Source organism: Daphnia magna, linkage group LG5 (genome assembly GCF_020631705.1).
Source record: "Daphnia magna isolate NIES linkage group LG5, ASM2063170v1.1, whole genome shotgun sequence".
In the NCBI taxonomy this organism is placed as follows: domain Eukaryota; kingdom Metazoa; phylum Arthropoda; class Branchiopoda; order Diplostraca; family Daphniidae; genus Daphnia; species Daphnia magna.
In genome coordinates, this window is record NC_059186.1 from 7,955,501 (window position 1) to 7,972,517 (window position 17,017).

A 17,017-nucleotide genomic window follows, 5' to 3' on the forward strand; every position below is an offset into this window, starting at 1 on the left:
GAGAAATGAAGTGACAGTTTTTTAGAATTTTTAATTCTTGTTTAGTTTATTCATTCAATAAAATGCGTTTACATGTAATTTTGTTTGTAACACCCCGTAGAAATACACGACCATTACACTCGGAAAACAGACCACCGTACTATATAGTTCATTTACTCCGCAACAGCTAGAGAACATGAGGAACAGGCAAAACACAACAAACAAACAAACTGACAACACCAAGTATCGTTCATTGTCTCCGTGTTCTAACCAACAAAAATCAATTTGAAGTTGCACGAACTACCACGAGTCCAAAATCTAGATATCAGGTACTCAAACTACTTATACAACCACTACTAAAGTGGTTTGAAATTTGAGAAGTGCGTCCCTAAAGAGAACTTTGGTTGAATGTTGTAAAAGCAATACAGCAAGATATCGGAATGCTCTTTCTTGACAGTTTAACAAAGAGATCAAATATGTTCTCCATGGCTGGTCATCGATGAGCGGGATTCTATAACAGTTTCGGTAGATTGTACTGCCCTGGCATAAACTTGATGCGACCTTTTAATATGCTGGTTTAATGTTTTTCGACGAGGATAAGCACGACCGCACAAATGACACTACAGTATCAAAAAATACATTCTAGTCGGCTTATTTTAACGTAAACGCGAGGGGTATCTTACCTGAAAACTTTGACCGCTATGACTTTCCATATGTTGACGTAAATCCGATCGGAAACAGCCACACACGTTGCAAATACCACTCCGCACCATAGGAGTGCCTACTGAAGATCAAACGGAGGTTTGAAGATGTAATTTTTCGTCTAACAAGGGAAAACCACCAAACTTACTTTCCGAGTCATGGAAGCTTTGCTCTCCATCTTCGTCGTCGCTATAACTATGAGAAGAGGTACCGGGCTCGTTATTTTTGTCTGCAAACATCCTATTTTCGTGCCTGAAATTCACGCGGAAATCATCGGGATTGGATGGCACCCTTGGCGAATTTTCCTATAAAGAATTACGAATCTGTTATAGAAAAAGCGACCGAGCAAAAACTAGCACTTTGGCGCGTTACTTGTTCATGAACTGATTTATCTGAACCGTCGCTGATTTCCGATGAAGGTGGAGATATTAATGCTTCTTTGGGTTTCAGGTAAATTTTATTAGGGTGCTTGGTATTGGTGGGATCCATGGCAGAGTAGGAAACTGCTTGGATGACAGGTTGGAAAGAAACCTCTGGTTCAAACTTTGGAAGGGATAAATCTGTTGGCTCCTCAAAGGAATGGTTTTGTTCTTTGGAGTCAACAGTGAAAGAGGGTTGAGTGACATCAGCAGAGAAATTTCTTCTCCTCTTGTGTGGAGGTATATGACTATCAGGATTTAGTATAAAATCCTCCTGGTATTGCTGAGCATTAGCAAGACCTCTGACTTTTAGGCTCTGTGCAGTTTTCAGGAATCCAGCCAACTTGCCCTGGCTAACAGTGACTTGGCCAGTGTACATGAACTAATATTCAATAGAAATTGATAATCCAACGGAATGATTTGTTGAAAAATGAATCATTACATCAATCAGAGCTTGAAGCTCCTCTGCCTTAACATCTCTTAGGATGACAATTGGATGAGAGTGAACTGTTTCTATGAAAAGTTCCTCAAAGTAGGGACTGCATGCAGAGAGGATGGCACGATGGACACGGAATGACTTGCCCTCACAGGACAGCGTGACATCTACAAGCGCCCCTCTTTTGAGCATGGATTCCAAAACCAAGCAAAGGTTACTTTCATGGTTGTTCCAACGTAAAGAAAATTCCTGGTCTTCTCTGTTCATCTTGATTGTCCAAATATATCCACAGCAAAATTGAACACCTTAAGTAAGTTGTGGTTTAGCTGTGGGAAAAAAGACCATTATTTGTTTTCAATCCAAATAATTCTATTTTGGTACACAGGCATAACCCTAAATATGTTAAGCTAGTAGAGGCATGAAAAACCTATACATACAGAGGCTGCCAGAGAGAATTCACTCGTCTCTCACAAGGCAAAATACGTCAATCTTGCTTGTGGAGCCACTCGAATGTCGTCGTTCAACAGGTTGAAAGCCAGATACACAGTTTATCGATACTGCCACAGATGGCAGCCAGAAGGTTTGCAGTTTTTCCCTACTTCACAGCATTCACAGGCGACTGCTACAAACCAACGGACCGTTTTTAAATGAAGACAGAGGCCAAGCCGAGTATCGAACAAGTGTTCTGAAACTGCAGTGCACTTTCAAATTCGACAAGTGTTTCTCGTTCGTGCGAATGAAAAGGTGATTGCTGGTCAGTGCAGTTAGTTGTTCCACACGCGTCAGACACACGACAGCAACTAACCAGCCTGATGTCTTTATTAGATTGTTTTGAAAGTGAAGCAGAATAGCAGCGAGTGCATCAGGGGTTAATAGCCCGTTGGGGTTTGACTCGAGAGGGCGGCGTGACTATTCCAGGTTCAGGTTGACAACCTGTTTTGGAACCCAATTTTTTTTTAACTCTACGTCCGAGTGCTTATTGCCAATACTTGTTCTGGTCGTAAAGTTGGTCACCTTGATATATCTCGTTTCTTCGTCTCCTCCCATCTCATATTCATCCGTCGAGTTCTCTACCATCAGCATCGTCTGCCAGAGTTGTTCTACCGGTAAGAACGAATTAAATTCTATGCGTTTTTTTTTTTCGATGTTCCTTTTTCCTCAGTATTTAAAACAAAAAAAAAATGTCGGGAAGAATAGAGCGTGGTATGACTCCTTTTTTGGTCACGTGGACTTTCCCCCCTTCTCGTTCCAAACAGCTCGCGGCTAAACTAGAGAATATAATTCCTTTGCTTGAACAATTTTCAAAGACGTTTACTTCCATCTCAATTTACGAATTTCAGACAGCCGTTGTAACAATTTCCACTCTCTCTCTCTCTCTTTCTCGCGCACGCGTAACTCTCTGTGAGGCCTTGGTTAAAAAATAGGAAAAAAAAGAAAACAAATTGTGGGTCAAGAGGGAGAGTCTGTGCAGCTCCCACTTATCCCTTATCACATTTTTCTTTTTTTGTTTCGTCTTTCATATTTGGGCATGGCAGTTATTTTGCCGCACCTTTTCTTGTCATTTATTTTTCATTGCCTTTATAATCCCCTAAAAAAAGTCAATGACATATCGTACCAAAGATTTCCTCCCTACGTAAATCTTTAAAGTACCGGATTCTCGTTTTTCTTTGTAAATCATTCGAAAATTTCGAGTGTTGGCAGAATGTTGTCACGAGTAACGAAACACTTGAGTTCTCCTTGTGTGTGTGTGTCATGTAATGATTATCAGCATTATCAGTACCCATGCATCATTCCATCGTGCTACGTTGCGATGGCGCCACATTTTTTTTAGAACAAAAACTCTATTCGTTTTTGTTTTTTTCATTTCTAATATTCATGTAAAAAAATCCTTTTCCAAATCAAAATTCAAGAGAATTTTGATTTTTATTTGGAATGTTTTTTTTTTTTTTTTCTTTTCTTTAAGAATCCATGTTTTTTGGTCATCAAAACGGAGTTAGCCATTTTAGGCTGTCGCGTGTTTGCTATTACTCTCTGCTGGTAGTACTCACGAATTGTCAACATAGTCAAGGTTTTCTCGAAGTGAGGGGGGAAAGATGTTCAGCAACTGTACTCGACTGAAAGACGATAAATTATCGAACGCGCTCAGCTGTTGTATAGTTCGTTAGCTTTGTGTAACAATCGAATGGAATCCCAAACGAAAAAAATGGCGCCTCAAACCATAATGCTCAAATCAAGGCCTGTAGTCACTGCATTGTATTTGTTCAACGAGTAGAAATGTACCAAGCGTCAAACAGCTATTGCAGATAATAGGACGCCCCCAAAATGGTTTACCTGGTCGTAATTATAGATTTTTTTTTTGTTTTTGTTTTTAACCGATACAACAAATGCACTACCACAAGACGTTACGCTTTGCCAGTGAAGAAACACAGATTTCTCGCACATATTCAAATTAGTGTTATAGGGTGTGTTACATAAAAATGGGTTGCTGATCAAGAATCGACAAGATAAGGATTGCGTTTCTTTTCAGTTTCCAAATAACGGTGAAATTCGTGTCGGTACCAATCGTCCATATAGCGCATGATTTTAATGGAAAAGTAAGCCAAAATGACCACTACCACCGTGACTTTGATCCATAAAGACGATTCTGCCATCCCCCTTTTTTTTTCTTCATCGGCCGATTTCCTGTAATTTCAAAGCTCTTCTTTGAAACTAGTCTGCAGTGTATCGTTCTCAAAGATGGATGTGACTTACGGCTTCGATTCGATGTGAACGTCGCAAATGTTTTTCAATCGGAAGACGAGTAGGATTTCAGAAAGTCGAGCGATTCCCAAATCCTTGGCAAACCGGTGGTCAACAGTAGGATGATTGCGTTCGTTACGACGAAAAACTGCATCCAGCCTACACCTGTGTCCAATTAAAAAGGTTGGTCTTAAAAAAATACAGCGCCAAGTAGAAATAGTTTATCGCCTTTTGTGCTGTTTAGCCAATTACCTTCACTGCTCGCCAGCCATGCCGTTAAGCCGCCTGTTGATCACGAAAATGCAATTATTTTTTTTTTCTTCAAATTGTATGACTAGCTAATTCATTCTGGTATGCAAATTCAATACCTTCGGGCTTGTCGGTTTCGCCGTTCGGCGCCTTTTCCTCTTCTTTGCCTTTGACGCTGCTACTTTCTGTGCTACTACTAACGGCCTTGCTATGCTTGAGCGCGTCTCTTCGGTTGCCCATCACAAATGTCGTACTCGTACCCGTTCCTTATTGAGCAAAACTAACATGTCTTTCAACTCCACCTACTAGGATTTATAGCTTTTTCTCTTGTTTACGGCAGCCATAGGAAGGCCCCAACAATTTTTAGTTGGATTATCTCTTTCCTTCCTTCCTTGTGTCTAGTGGCAAGGCTTCGTTTCGTCATCGCTAGTTTTTCTTAATTTGATTTGTCAACCAATCGATATTCATTTGAGCTTGCGTCACGTTTTTTGTTTCGTATCGATGGGGATCAGATAAACCAGGGAAGTATCAAGTTTTTGTTTTTTAACTGTTAACCTATCACGTGAGACGAGTAATCGAATACAAGGTCCTGTTTCTCCTTCGTCGTTGGGTTGCCAAAACCAAAAATGAACACCTAAAGCGGAAAGAAAAGGCGGACCACCTATTGATCAGTGGAGATCCTTGTAGAGAAGACGGACGACTTTTAGTCTTCTTTTTACTTGTCCGTTTGCAGCCCTTCCTTTTCATTGTCATCGGAAGCCAACGATTCGTCATCAAGATGAGCTGCCAAAAATGGTTCAGCCAAGCGGCAAAGTTCCCTTTCCGTCATCATTTCGGGTGTAAAACGATCCTAGGGGTCGTGCTTATCGTACCGTAAACGAGCGTTTAAAGGCGGAATGTTTCGTTTTTTTTTTTGTTTTTATGTTTATTAGATGATGTCGTTTTTTTTTTAGTATTCTAGGTCGCAATTGCCAAACAAAAATGCGCAATACGATTTTTTTTTGCTTTCGTTCAGTTTCAAAGAATTTTTTTTTTTATTATTATTTTTTTTTTCCGGTCCTGTGCAAGTTCGATTTTTCGAGTTGAAGCGGCAATGCGCGTGCGCGAATCTCTTTCGAGCGGAAGAGCGGTAGTCATAGTAAAGCGAGGGGTGCTAGACGGGCATTGCATCTCAACATTCACATCCGCCAAGTTTTTTTTTCTATCCTTCTCTCTCTCTCTCTTTCTCTCTCTCTCTCTCTTCCATCCGTGATATTTTTGGGTGGTTTTCTCGCCCTTTATTTTATTTTATTTTTTCGAATTGTTGTTGTTGAACATCTTCCTGATTGAGCCCGAACAAAAAGTGCAAGGGCCGATGTGTTGGAATCGAAAATGCCGACAATGTTGATCATTTTCGATCACATTTTCCTACTTTTGCTCCTGTTGGTCGCTCTGTTTTGCGGAGCCTATGGCCGTTTTCGTCCAAGCAAAGTTGTTTCTCTTCCGGACGACAGCAATGTCCAATTAGTGTGAAAAAAAAACAAAAAACAAAATGAATTTGCTATTGACATTTGACTTGCTCTTGGTGTTGGTGGTTGTCGGCGTCTTGATCGTCACCGTCAGCTGTGCCGTCTTTGAACGACCTCCTGCTCGTTGCCGTTACTACCAGATTAATCGCAACTCGACCGTAAATGAGTCGTCTGTCGGGGCTGTCCAGCTCTGAAAAACTTAAAAAAAATAAAATAAAATATCTAACTCACACAAGTCAATACTCCATTAAGTCCGCCAGGGAGGAAAGGCGAGCAGCTCAAGTCGGGGGGAAAAAAAATGTGACGGCGCACACATCGACTTACTTTTCTTGCTTCCTGTTTCTATCTCTCATACCAATTTTCGTCTTCTTTTTTTTTTCTTATCCTTTTTACAAAAAAAAAAATGGATTTTTGCCAATGTTATACTGTCGGCTGTGCATGATTTGAAGTCCGTTGGCCCGCATCTTCTTTTATACATCCCGCAAAAGGAGTTTTTTTTGTTTGTGAAATATGATGATTGAAGAGTAAAATGTAAGCGTGTAACAAATGTATATAGATGACGAAGAAGAAATAACACGGAATAACTTAAATATCGTTAAAAACAAAACCGGTTTCTCTCGATTTACTCGTGGCGTCCTTTCGTGATTATCGCCGTGAAATAGATCACGAAATTCGTAATGAATTAAAATTTGCTAAAGCAATAATTGATGGGACGACTTATTTTCATTGTTTGGGTTTTTTCTTTCGAAAACGAACCCTAAAAATAAAAAAAAAAAACCGTTTTTGGTTCTACTGTCAACTGAATTCATTCAAATTTGCGTATCGGAGATTTTAAAATGATTCGTATCTTTCTTTCTTTTTCACTGATTCTAAGAAACAAAAAAGAAAATAAAAAACAAGCTGGTGGAGAATAATGCTGGTGTCGGCAGAGGAAGTGTTGGACATCAGAGGTTCGCTTCTCCACGTCACCGAAGCTGAAGCCATCTTGTTGCAGCTGCTGCGGCAATTAGCATCGTACCAACCTAAAGGTTTGCTCTTTCACTTATTTTTACATTTAGAAATCCCCGTAGGGCAGTCGTTTAACAAAATGAATGGTTTTTGAATAGATTCTCGATCGCCGGAAGGAGAGCTTCGTCTGAAGCACATCCTATTAGAAGCTTCTGGACAGGTTCAACTTCACAACGACGTTGCCCAAGTGAGTCGCATTTTTTTTTTTTTTTTTTAATTTCTGAGATTTATCCCATCCTTCCTTTTCTCGCCTTTTGTCGTGAGCCAAACCGGATCGATATTCATGACCCTCCCGTTATCGATCTGATTTATCTGCGCTGCTACTCATTTCTCGCTATTGTGTCCGACATCTAAACTTTGAATAATGCATGAAAATGAGGCTTCTTTTCTTCTCCTTTTTTTTGGTCTCACGACCTGCCTTAGTAAAGAATCGTCGAAGCCAAAATGGGAAATTCGTTAGTAATTATAGCGGGGGAAAAAAAAAAGAAAAAGAAAAAGAGTCAAAACTCCATCGTTTCATGAACCCGAATTTGAATATCAAAAGGATCAAGATGGAAGCGAGGAGAGCTTTTCGAATTCGTCGAAGACTAGAGTCGTATAGCCTGGGATGGTATATATCGTTGTCATGGATTCCCAACGGTTCGTTCAACCAGAAACATTTGCTTGCAAGAGCTTAGTGCACTTTAGTTACACCCAAAACTTTTGTTAGTGGTCGTGTTTCTAAGAAGAAGAGAATTGACTTGGTTTTTTTTTTTGTGTTTTTGCGCGTCTGTCAGAATGCGGCCATTTTGATTGTATTTACGAACACGTAGGAAATAGAAAACATGGTCTCTCTCTCCCGTGGGTTAACCAACAACAAAAAACAAAAGGGCAACGCGGGTTGTTGGTCTACCGATAAGCTGGCCCTTGCGTCGCTGCACGCTTTCTGGTGGGACGGCGATAAAAAGCCAAAACTAACGGAATAAATAAATATTGTATTAAAAAAAAAGAAGAAAGAAAGAAAGCCAAAGAATCCTTGCTGCGCCTGCTTGATTGCCTCGTTCTCTTGTCTGCCCTTCAATATTTGAACGATGGGTTGATAAGAACAAAACAACAACAGCCAAAAATGAAAGAACAAAACGCAGTATGTTTAGATGCAGCAGAATCGTTGGCCGGCCCTCTTGTCCGGCAGTTAGGAATATTAAAAATCGACCTTGACGTACCATTTTTTGCTGGTTTTAAGGCGTCTAACTTTATCGAATCCTATCAAGGAATTATGGCTTGTATAGCGCAGAGGTTTCCAGCTTTACAACTGAATGTTTTCTCTCCTTTCTTTTCTTTTTTTTTCTTATTTAGAAACGATGGAACGTTAGCCAACTGGCTCGATTGTTGGCCGGCGCCAGCGTTGGTTTCGGAAACGGCGCGCGGACGGTGCTGCAAAATTTAGCTGATCCTACCATCCGTCCCGTTTCAGCCGATCGTGCAATTCAAGTAAAGTATATACATCAAAGACAAATCAGTTTGTCGTCGTTCTTCTCGTTCCTTTTCGGGGCAAATTGCCATCCATTCGGTGCTCCCTGTTGTCACATCCAATTGCATTTTTCCCAGCCCAAATTGAGATTGACATAGTCGATTCTCCTGGAAAGGTCATAAACAACGGATCGCGCAACGTAGAGAGGCACTGAAATTGGCCATAGTAACAACTTTGTTCTATCCGAAAAAGAAAAATCCGAGAAAAACAGTTTGAAGTTTTTTCAATCGACAAAATGGAACAATAATAATAATAAAACAAAACAAAACAAAAAACTGGAAGACCGGGAACAGCATTCCACAACGGTGATTTTTCTATGATTATGATACGGGGCCATTTGAGTCGAACAATGTCACGATCTCACTAGAAAAGAAAACAAAAACCTGATGTTGCATTTCTGGGTGTTTTCAAAACGACGTCGATTGAAAAAAAATAATAAATAAAAAAAAAAAGGGTTGGGACTTTTTTTTTTTTCTTAATTCGGTATACGAACGCCAAACTTTTGGCCGAGTTCAACTCCCCTCCAAACAAACGTTAACAAGATTAAATAAGATGAGGTGTTCTTGGTATGTCTTGCCGATAAGAGAGAGCAGAGTGCAGCCAAAAGCTCTCTCTCCTATCGAGTGGAGGCACTCTGCCGATCGATGTTAATCAAAGTCCGTCTAATGGAGACGAGTGGATGGCCAACGTGAATCGATTGAACTCTGCGCGTCGCCAATGTTTTGTTGATTGACGAGATCATTAAATAGATGGTAGACGTTTTCCTCGCTCTTTCCGAAGGGCATAGACGTAGATGTCGGCCACATCTACAAATCTAGGACTTGCGTTTAATCGATGTCCCGAACTATGCCCCCAATCGGCTTATTGCAATCATTCTTGTTACGTAAGCTACCGATCTATCACTTGAAATGCTTTTCCTTTGTTCGTCTTGTACAGTCGATGGCAGTCAAGAAAGAAAACGGCCATTCATATTCTGTTTTGACAAACGAGTTCCATCCGGTTTTGTTTTTTTTTCCGACTCTTTAAGGGCCAATGGTTACCTTAAGATTTTGGGTTGACGACTACGCAGATGTACATAATGCGGGAAGGTAGAAAGCAGGCGCCGAATTGACCGAGTTTAGCGAAATGGGGGGGGGGGGGTTTGTTTCTCACAAAGTGCAGACAAAAATGAATTTGAAAAAAAATGAAAAAAAAACGGGTGTACCGTACATTCCCAGAAACGTAACAAACAACAATATTTCGGGGAGTTTGACCCCAGTTGACTCGACGACTGCCAAGGTCTCCGTGTTTTGTCAAATGCGGTTTTGAATTTCATTCGGAAAATAAAAGAAACGAAACAACTCAAAAGATCGTGAGAGAGGATCTCTTTGACTGAAGAAAGAAAAGAGGTTAGAATTTCTCCATTGTTTTCGAATGACGTCAGTCACGAAACAGAAGGAAAAAGCTGGGAGAAAATGTGTTTGTATTTATCCGCTGAAATTCCTGCAGTCGGAAATCGAGAAAGATCTGCTACAACAAATTACCGGATGCGACAGGCTTTGCTACAAGTGCCGGCTTGATTTCGATAACATTTTCGATTATCCGCTCCGACTGATGCGTAGGGCTTCTCGGTGATTGGAGCTTTGAACTTGGTTTCTTCCTCTTCTTTTCTTTTTTGTTATTTTTTATGTATATTTTATTCCGGTTGTTTTGTTTTGTTTTGTTTTTTTGTCGCAAACTCGGCTAAAAAGTATGGCCCCTGATGTCAGTTTCCATCCGGGCGTAGCGTGATCGAGTGATCGCATCTCATCACAAGTCCCCAGCTGAGTTCGGTTCGATAGATTTAACCGGTTCTTTGGCCTACCAAAGAAGAAAACAATTTGATGATTCACAAACATTTCGGATGCATTTATTCAAACGGAATGTGGTCGTCCATCATTGCATCCAGCCCCTCTCGCCGGATCCTGATTCCATATTCGAAGAAACAGTGAACAGTGCCCACTCATTCGCTGCTGAATTTATCTTTTATTTTAGAAAAATATAAAAAAAAAAAGAAAAGAGGAGAAACAAGGAAAGAAAATACTAACCGTGTAAATATGTATTTTCTATTATTCTGCTTCGACAGATTCTGAAATTGAGAATCCAGCCAGCTATTGCAGCCCGTTACGTTGCGGCTTTATACAGTGAAGTGCTGTGCAGCGAAGCCTCCAAGGTAACCGACAATTCAGCTCATATTCCGCCTATATGTTTTGTTTATTTTTCCTTATTGCTATTTATTCCTTTAAAAATAATAATAAACAACTGGAACATTGTCAGCGGACGGTGAAAGGGCGGGCCGCTGACAGCCATAGTCACGGTGGAGGTTATTCGTCAACGGAAGACTCTGCCATTTCATCCGAACATTTATCGCGCCATCCGTCTACAGACAGTTTGGACCGTTTAACAATGGCCAACCAGTCGGGTATCTATCCTTCATATTTCCCCTAATGAATGTTGCGAACGTTGTTGTTTCAGCGGACGGGCAGAAACTTTATTGATCCATTGTGGACGATTAACGGTACCAGCGTTTTACAACAGCCGTCAACATCAAACAATTGAAGCAAAAACAAGGAATTACAAGTCGATTAAACTTTGAGAGTTCAATCAAGTTGTCAAATTTCCATACTCGACTGGTTGCCTTTATGGAGAGGAAACAAAAGAAGCTCGATCCTTGCGCGTATTGTTATTATTTTATTTTATTTTTTTCTTTTCTATTTTCGTTTGACTTATCAGAAAGTACCGGACATAGTACGCCCCAAGAGCCACAGAATTACGGCATCTTTCGACGGAGGAGGCCCATCCGCTTGACTCGGTCACGTAGTAGCGCCGGCGATGGCGGAACCACCGGAGCGCTCAAGAATTTAGCCTGGGCAGCCAATGCGGCTATTCAACGCGCTCCGTCCCGCCTTTATCGACTGCACGACCAGCCGTCCGCAACGCCTTGCTTGCCGACGGCAACATTTCATCCGCGGAAGAGCCAGTCCTTCCGCGATCTGAAAATGTCTCCCGAACGAGAAGATGAACCTTCAATTTATCCCGTTACCTGCTGCGGCCCTGAATTTATCGTCAAAAGTAGCTTGCCTCCGTACGTGCTTATATTACCACATCAGCCGAAAAAGGTAATTCTTGTTTTTTCGAAAACATTTCTGTAATTTTTGAATTGCTGATAAGCAAATTTTTTTGACGTCCAACTGTCGAGAAAAACGGGTTTGCCTATTGGAATGAATCGAATTTTATGTTAAAATCAACTGGTCTTTTTTTTTTGTTGTTGAAATATTCATCCATCACGAAAGAGGACGAGATGGAGAATAGAAATTAATTCTACCAAAAAGAGTTTTTTTAATTAATGTCCATCGCGTGTTTTTTTGTTTTTTTTTACTGCGCATCGACATCCAACGTAGCGCAGGTTAGGGAAGTTAAATGACAGAAATAAAGAAAAGACAAACAAATGTGACTACGTGTGCATGCCATTATAGTATCCGGTTATGCGTCTGCAAAAATGCGTAGCTAAATGCCCTTTCTAAGATTACTTTGATTTAACTATTTTCATGTGATAAATAATAAAAGACTAACCTCATTTACCGTTATGCAGAAAAGGACGGTGAATATTTTGCATTTGGATGGACGCAGACTGCACGTGGAGTGTGACCCGAGTAAAACAAGAATCGATCAACTTCTGCAGGTGACCCACCTTCTGATGGAATATTTAAAAAGCATAAAATAATAATAATAATAAATTTTGGATGATGATGTATCCTTTATTTTCAAATTTGAGATGGTGATGGATCATTTTGGAATTGCGGCTAGCGATGCCATTTTTTTCGGACTATCTTGCATCAAAGGCGGCCACTTTATCTTTCCTAGACATGATGAAAAGGTGTACAGTTTAGCGCCGGACAATTACAAGCAATTGCCCTATCCCAGTTTTAACGTTTATTTCCGCTTCCGCTTTTACGTCCACTCGGTTTTTGCGTTACAGTAAATTGCAAATTGATTAAGTTTTCAATTCGAATGACACAAATGAATCATTTTATTACTTTCAAATTGCAGTAGCCTGGAAAGCGAACATCTGCTCTATCTCCAATTACGCAAAGATCTGCTTGAGCAACGATGGGTTATGGACCCCATGGAAGAAATGGGTTTAGCCGCTTTAGCATTGACGATAGAATTTGGAACATATAATCCTAAAGTAAATATTTATTACCTCTTTTAAACTATTTTGAAATAAAAAAAAAATAAACAAAACAAAATCATTCGATGCGCTTTTAGATCCACGGAGTTGGAGGATCCTACTTTCACGTTGATCATTACCTGAGTCCTGGAACGCAGCAGAGTGTCAAGGGCGGTGAATTGGCTGCCCAGGCACTGGAGCGTCTCCACGGGCGCATTCCTAAACTGGTGGAAAGACGCGTGGTCGAATGCAATTTCGTTAAACGGATTATGCAAACGCAGTCGTACGGATATCACCACGTGCACGTCATCGAAGTTTGGCTTCATTTTCCATTAAGAAATTGAAGAGCTCTCTATTTTAATGAGAATCATCTTTTGTAGGATGATGGATTGAGGACGACTCCTCTCAACCTGCTAGTGGGATTGGAAGGACTCAAATTAGTGCCTCACGCCACGTCTACTTCGTTTGGTACACCGTGCAAACACGTCAACTTGTACTGGGAAGATATTAAAACGCTTACACACTCTAAGCACCACATCGTTCTGACATCCGGCACGGGTTCTCTCATCCGCAAACGACGTCTCTGCGTCGGAACGTCCCGAATTCGAAACACGTTCGACTTGTTGATTTCTCACCAAAAGATGGCGCTGACGTTGAAAAAACGGAAAATGCTTATCAGACCGGAGTCTGCCACGCTACCGAAACTGCGTCACAACAGACCGGCCAGTTTTATCGAGCCTGTCAAAACACCCACGGAACCCATCAAAACATTGTCGAGCTCGACACTCCCACGCCCGTCAAACGCCGTCAGAATATACGTGCCTTTTGGGCGTGTCGAAAAGGGAGCCGAACCAGATGTCACACGCCGGCCGGTTGACGTCAAATCGAACGTTCCTTCGCCGGAACCAGTGTCGGTGACGTCACCAGAATCCTCTCAATACTCTACGCTGAGTTCCCTTTCCGAATCGACTATTCCTACCAGTCCTCGTAAGAGCACTTTGGTTCGAATGGGAACGAAGATATCGTCTGACGCCCTCATCCGCGAGAAAATGCGCCTTCAAGATGTCAGTTTCGGCGAACGCGTCCCATCGGTCGATCCATCTGGCGCCTACGTCGTTGGTAAATCCGATACAGTGTGATTCATCGTACGCATTTCATTTTATTTACCCGTTTTGTTTTTCGCTTTTAGACACCAGCGTTAAATCGGAGGATGAATCCCTCGGCTTTGACGCCCACGAGAGCATATCGCAATCATTGTCGGAACGATTTAATCGTTTACCTTATCTTCCATCACCGCCTCAACAGCCCGGAGTCTCCGTCAGGTAAACTATAGAATACTGGATTTTTTTTTTTTTGTTTTAGTTAAATTAATCATCTTCAATCATTTTACGGTAGATTTTCTAAGGATCCTGATGGTTCTCTGGGCATTTTGATTGCCCGTGGTGTCCGCGGCGGTATCTATCTTATGGGACTGACGCCCAACGGTGCTGCTCATCGCCAGACATCACTAAAACCAGGTAAGCAAAAACTAAGAAAGCTCTTTACGGTTAATCCTTCAAAAGGGGGGGAATAAGAGCAGATGTCTGTCATTAAGTGATTGACAGCTCGCCACTTTCTCTCGTCTTTTGCGGCCTTCCACATTGATCGAGGTCATCAGACTCACAATTTTTCGTCCCTTCTTCTATCATTTCTTATTTTCGTTCGACGGGCAAAGAAAGGGTCGTATTACTAAGTGAAGAGTAAAACCCCGAAAATTCTAAAATTAGTTGCTCGTTGAATGCGATCGCGTCCGCTTTATGGACGATGTGCGGATTATCAAAAATGTGTTTATTTTCTTAAGTAGGGGGATGCTTCCGTCTGACCTTGCTTTCCCCAGCAAACATTTTTATTCGATAAATAAGAAGAAAACAAAAAAAAATCCGCCAGTTTGAAAGAGAAAAAAACCTTTCACCCCGCGTCCGCTATATAAGTACGATCCCGTTCGTTTAGTTTTAGTCAGAATTCACCCTGCGTCCGACCAAGTTCAAATTTTAAGTTCCCAGTCGCTTCATTTTGAAAGAAAGAAAAATGGTTTCTTTAAAGGTACGTCGAAAAAGAAGCAGATTGATCTACTCTGTACTTATCAAAAAATATCCGTTTGGGTCTCGTCGTGTATACGTGTAGGTTATTGTTTTACTGGCGATGGTGTCCCGAGCACTAGCGCTGCCTGTTGGCAATTTGCCGCGCAACTCGATGGAGCGAGCCTCGCCCAAGGAGGAACCGGTTGTACCCGTAAATCACAATTACCATAAATTTATTTTCTTCGCTGTAGTCTGGGCACATACGAGACGTTTGTTTTTCTTCTTTAGCGAGATTACGCTTTCAACTATGACATTCAAGATGGTTTTGTCGGCATGACTCACGCGCGCAGTGAGGTCCAACGTAACGGAGTCATCAGGGGCTTCTATCGCTATAGTCGCCCTGACGGGATCCTTGTGACTGTCACGTAATATAATAATTCTCAAAGAAAACGATTTCCCTACGCCAAGACAGACGATCAACAAACAAAACAATCCAATCTCTTTTTATAGTTACACGGCTGATGAAACTGGTTTTCATCCTGTCATCACAGAAGAAAAAGCGCCCAATTTAAGGTCGTCCAGTGCTGTCCATACCATGTATTCATCAGATAATGCGGAACTGATCAAAATCACGCTCACCGAAGACGATGCCCAATTGGCTCGTCAAAAATCGGAGGCTGCATTGGTGGTGACCACTTCCAATCCGGGTCCTAGAGTTCAGTCGGATTCTCAGAATACTGACAGGCAGATCGTATCACGAAGCGAATCCATTTCGCAACCAATTGACCAGCAGATTGCCCGTTGGTCCAGAACGATCAATCCTGAAACTGTTGTCTCTGCTGTCAACTCGCAAAGTCGTTTTGATTGAAAAAAGAGGGGGTGTGAGGTTTTGTTTCTGTCCGCTAGATGGCGTATATGGCCAATTTTATCTCAGGCAACACAAAAAAAAATCTCATTTGCGTCCACTTCACTGATAACTCCCGCACTCTTGTAAACTTCCTACTTTGTCATTTGATTACTCTTCTACATTGTAGTCGTAAACACGAGATATCTCTATCTTTCTTCAACATTTCGAATTTTTATTTGCAAATCTCTCCGATGAAATAAACGGTTCATTAGAAGAAGAAAAACAAGTTTCCCTTGCATAAATGTAGTTTTTTTAAATTTTATTTTGCATTGTTGAAAGTCGGGTGTTGCCCTATCTTGTTCGTGCAAAATGAAAATAGAATTCGAGGAAGGGTTTCGTGTTATGCTCGATTTTTATGTTGACTTTTACTTTTTTATCGAGCGCATTCTAGAAAATTCTTGAACATGTTCCACGATCACGTTGACAGCGACATCACATGGTCAATTTTGAGCGCTAACATCTTTCTAAAATTAATTGGTCGCATACACTGTGCCCAATATGTTAAAACAATGCGTTACGCTGGCGACCAATTCCATTTGTCTTGTTTTCAAATAAATCTTTTGATTAGAATATTCAATTCACTTGAATGATGGATGACTTTTTGTCTCTTGTGTTTTCGTGTAGGTGATCGTATCTTATCCGTCAACGGGCTCGACTGTGACGAATTGGACTACGATCAGGTGATTGATCAAATCCGCCGTATACCTCGTGACGTTGAACTGTTCGTCCTCCATCGACCTGATGCAGCGAAGTGAACAATAGAATGACGTTCCTCCGAAAGAAAAACTCATCCGCAATCCAATCTGGCCTTGAAATCTTTCCGGATTCGGAAAAAAGAACAAAGCAAAACAAACTCAAATGGGCGCATTTGTCTACCTCGTCTTCTTCGACAACGACAATCAGATATCAAGCGGAATTTTCTCAGCACCGCCCAAAACGTGCGCCATATAAAGAGAACGAAATCCTTGACGATCCAAATCTGTTCTTCCATCAACAACCATGACAATCACGTCAATCGGTGAGCAATTCTTTTATCTGTCAAAATGTTTCTTTTTCGCCAAAAACGAAAAAGAAAAAACATTAAGAAAATGTTACTTTATTTTACCTGTTTGAATCCTCCGACCCACCTCAAGAGTTCGACGATATTGTTGCGTTTATGGTATTATTTCACAATGTACATGTTTTGCAAATAAAATTCCTTTTTTTTTTTCTTTTCTTCAAAATATCACGCCCATTGTCTCCTTTAAAAAGTTGTTTTCTTCTTGAGGCTGAATACCTTTTGTTCCAGTTTATCCAACACCCCCGTGTCTA

The 17,017-nt window shown here is 41.1% G+C and overlaps 4 protein-coding genes across 6 annotated transcripts; 2 read left to right on the plus strand and 2 right to left on the minus strand.

Moving 5' to 3' along the window:
• Positions 1 to 17: 17 nt before the first annotated feature.
• On the minus strand, positions 18 to 2,115 carry LOC116922949 (broad-complex core protein isoforms 1/2/3/4/5). 2 transcript variants are annotated; one of them, XM_032929447.2, is made up of 6 exons: positions 1,974 to 2,115; positions 1,543 to 1,862; positions 1,054 to 1,482; positions 830 to 986; positions 663 to 760; positions 18 to 599 (listed from the first exon to the last, which is right to left on the minus strand). In XM_032929447.2, the coding sequence occupies exons 2-6, from the start codon at positions 1,801 to 1,803 to the stop codon at positions 450 to 452; spliced, it is 1,095 nt and encodes a 364-aa protein (XP_032785338.1). In that variant the 5' UTR covers positions 1,804 to 1,862; positions 1,974 to 2,115; the 3' UTR covers positions 18 to 449. The 2 variants fall into 2 exon arrangements, with proteins under 2 accessions (XP_032785338.1, XP_032785337.1); XM_032929446.2 differs by having other exon boundaries at positions 663 to 763.
• Positions 2,116 to 2,522: 407 nt separating this feature from the next.
• Positions 2,523 to 16,934, plus strand: LOC116922793 (tyrosine-protein phosphatase non-receptor type 13). Of its 2 annotated transcripts, XM_045174414.1 has the most exons (15): positions 2,523 to 2,642; positions 6,907 to 7,060; positions 7,139 to 7,227; positions 8,376 to 8,510; positions 10,655 to 10,741; positions 10,846 to 10,990; positions 11,302 to 11,687; positions 12,161 to 12,250; positions 12,344 to 12,546; positions 12,619 to 12,757; positions 12,838 to 13,053; positions 13,120 to 13,858; positions 13,929 to 14,061; positions 14,135 to 14,256; positions 16,331 to 16,934. In XM_045174414.1, the coding sequence occupies exons 2-15, from the start codon at positions 6,946 to 6,948 to the stop codon at positions 16,459 to 16,461; spliced, it is 2,730 nt and encodes a 909-aa protein (XP_045030349.1). In that variant the 5' UTR covers positions 2,523 to 2,642; positions 6,907 to 6,945; the 3' UTR covers positions 16,462 to 16,934. The 2 variants fall into 2 exon arrangements, with proteins under 2 accessions (XP_045030349.1, XP_045030350.1); XM_045174415.1 differs by lacking the exon at positions 8,376 to 8,510.
• LOC116923033 lies at positions 3,774 to 4,813 on the minus strand. The gene is made up of 4 exons (XM_032929570.2): positions 4,644 to 4,813; positions 4,528 to 4,560; positions 4,288 to 4,440; positions 3,774 to 4,218 (listed from the first exon to the last, which is right to left on the minus strand). The coding sequence occupies exons 1-3, from the start codon at positions 4,762 to 4,764 to the stop codon at positions 4,322 to 4,324; spliced, it is 273 nt and encodes a 90-aa protein (XP_032785461.2). The 5' UTR covers positions 4,765 to 4,813; the 3' UTR covers positions 3,774 to 4,218; positions 4,288 to 4,321.
• LOC116923009 lies at positions 14,293 to 15,923 on the plus strand. Its single transcript, XM_032929532.2, has 4 exons — positions 14,293 to 14,821; positions 14,903 to 15,010; positions 15,088 to 15,224; positions 15,310 to 15,923. The coding sequence occupies exons 1-4, from the start codon at positions 14,807 to 14,809 to the stop codon at positions 15,665 to 15,667; spliced, it is 618 nt and encodes a 205-aa protein (XP_032785423.2). The 5' UTR covers positions 14,293 to 14,806; the 3' UTR covers positions 15,668 to 15,923.
• Positions 16,935 to 17,017: the final 83 nt, after the last annotated feature.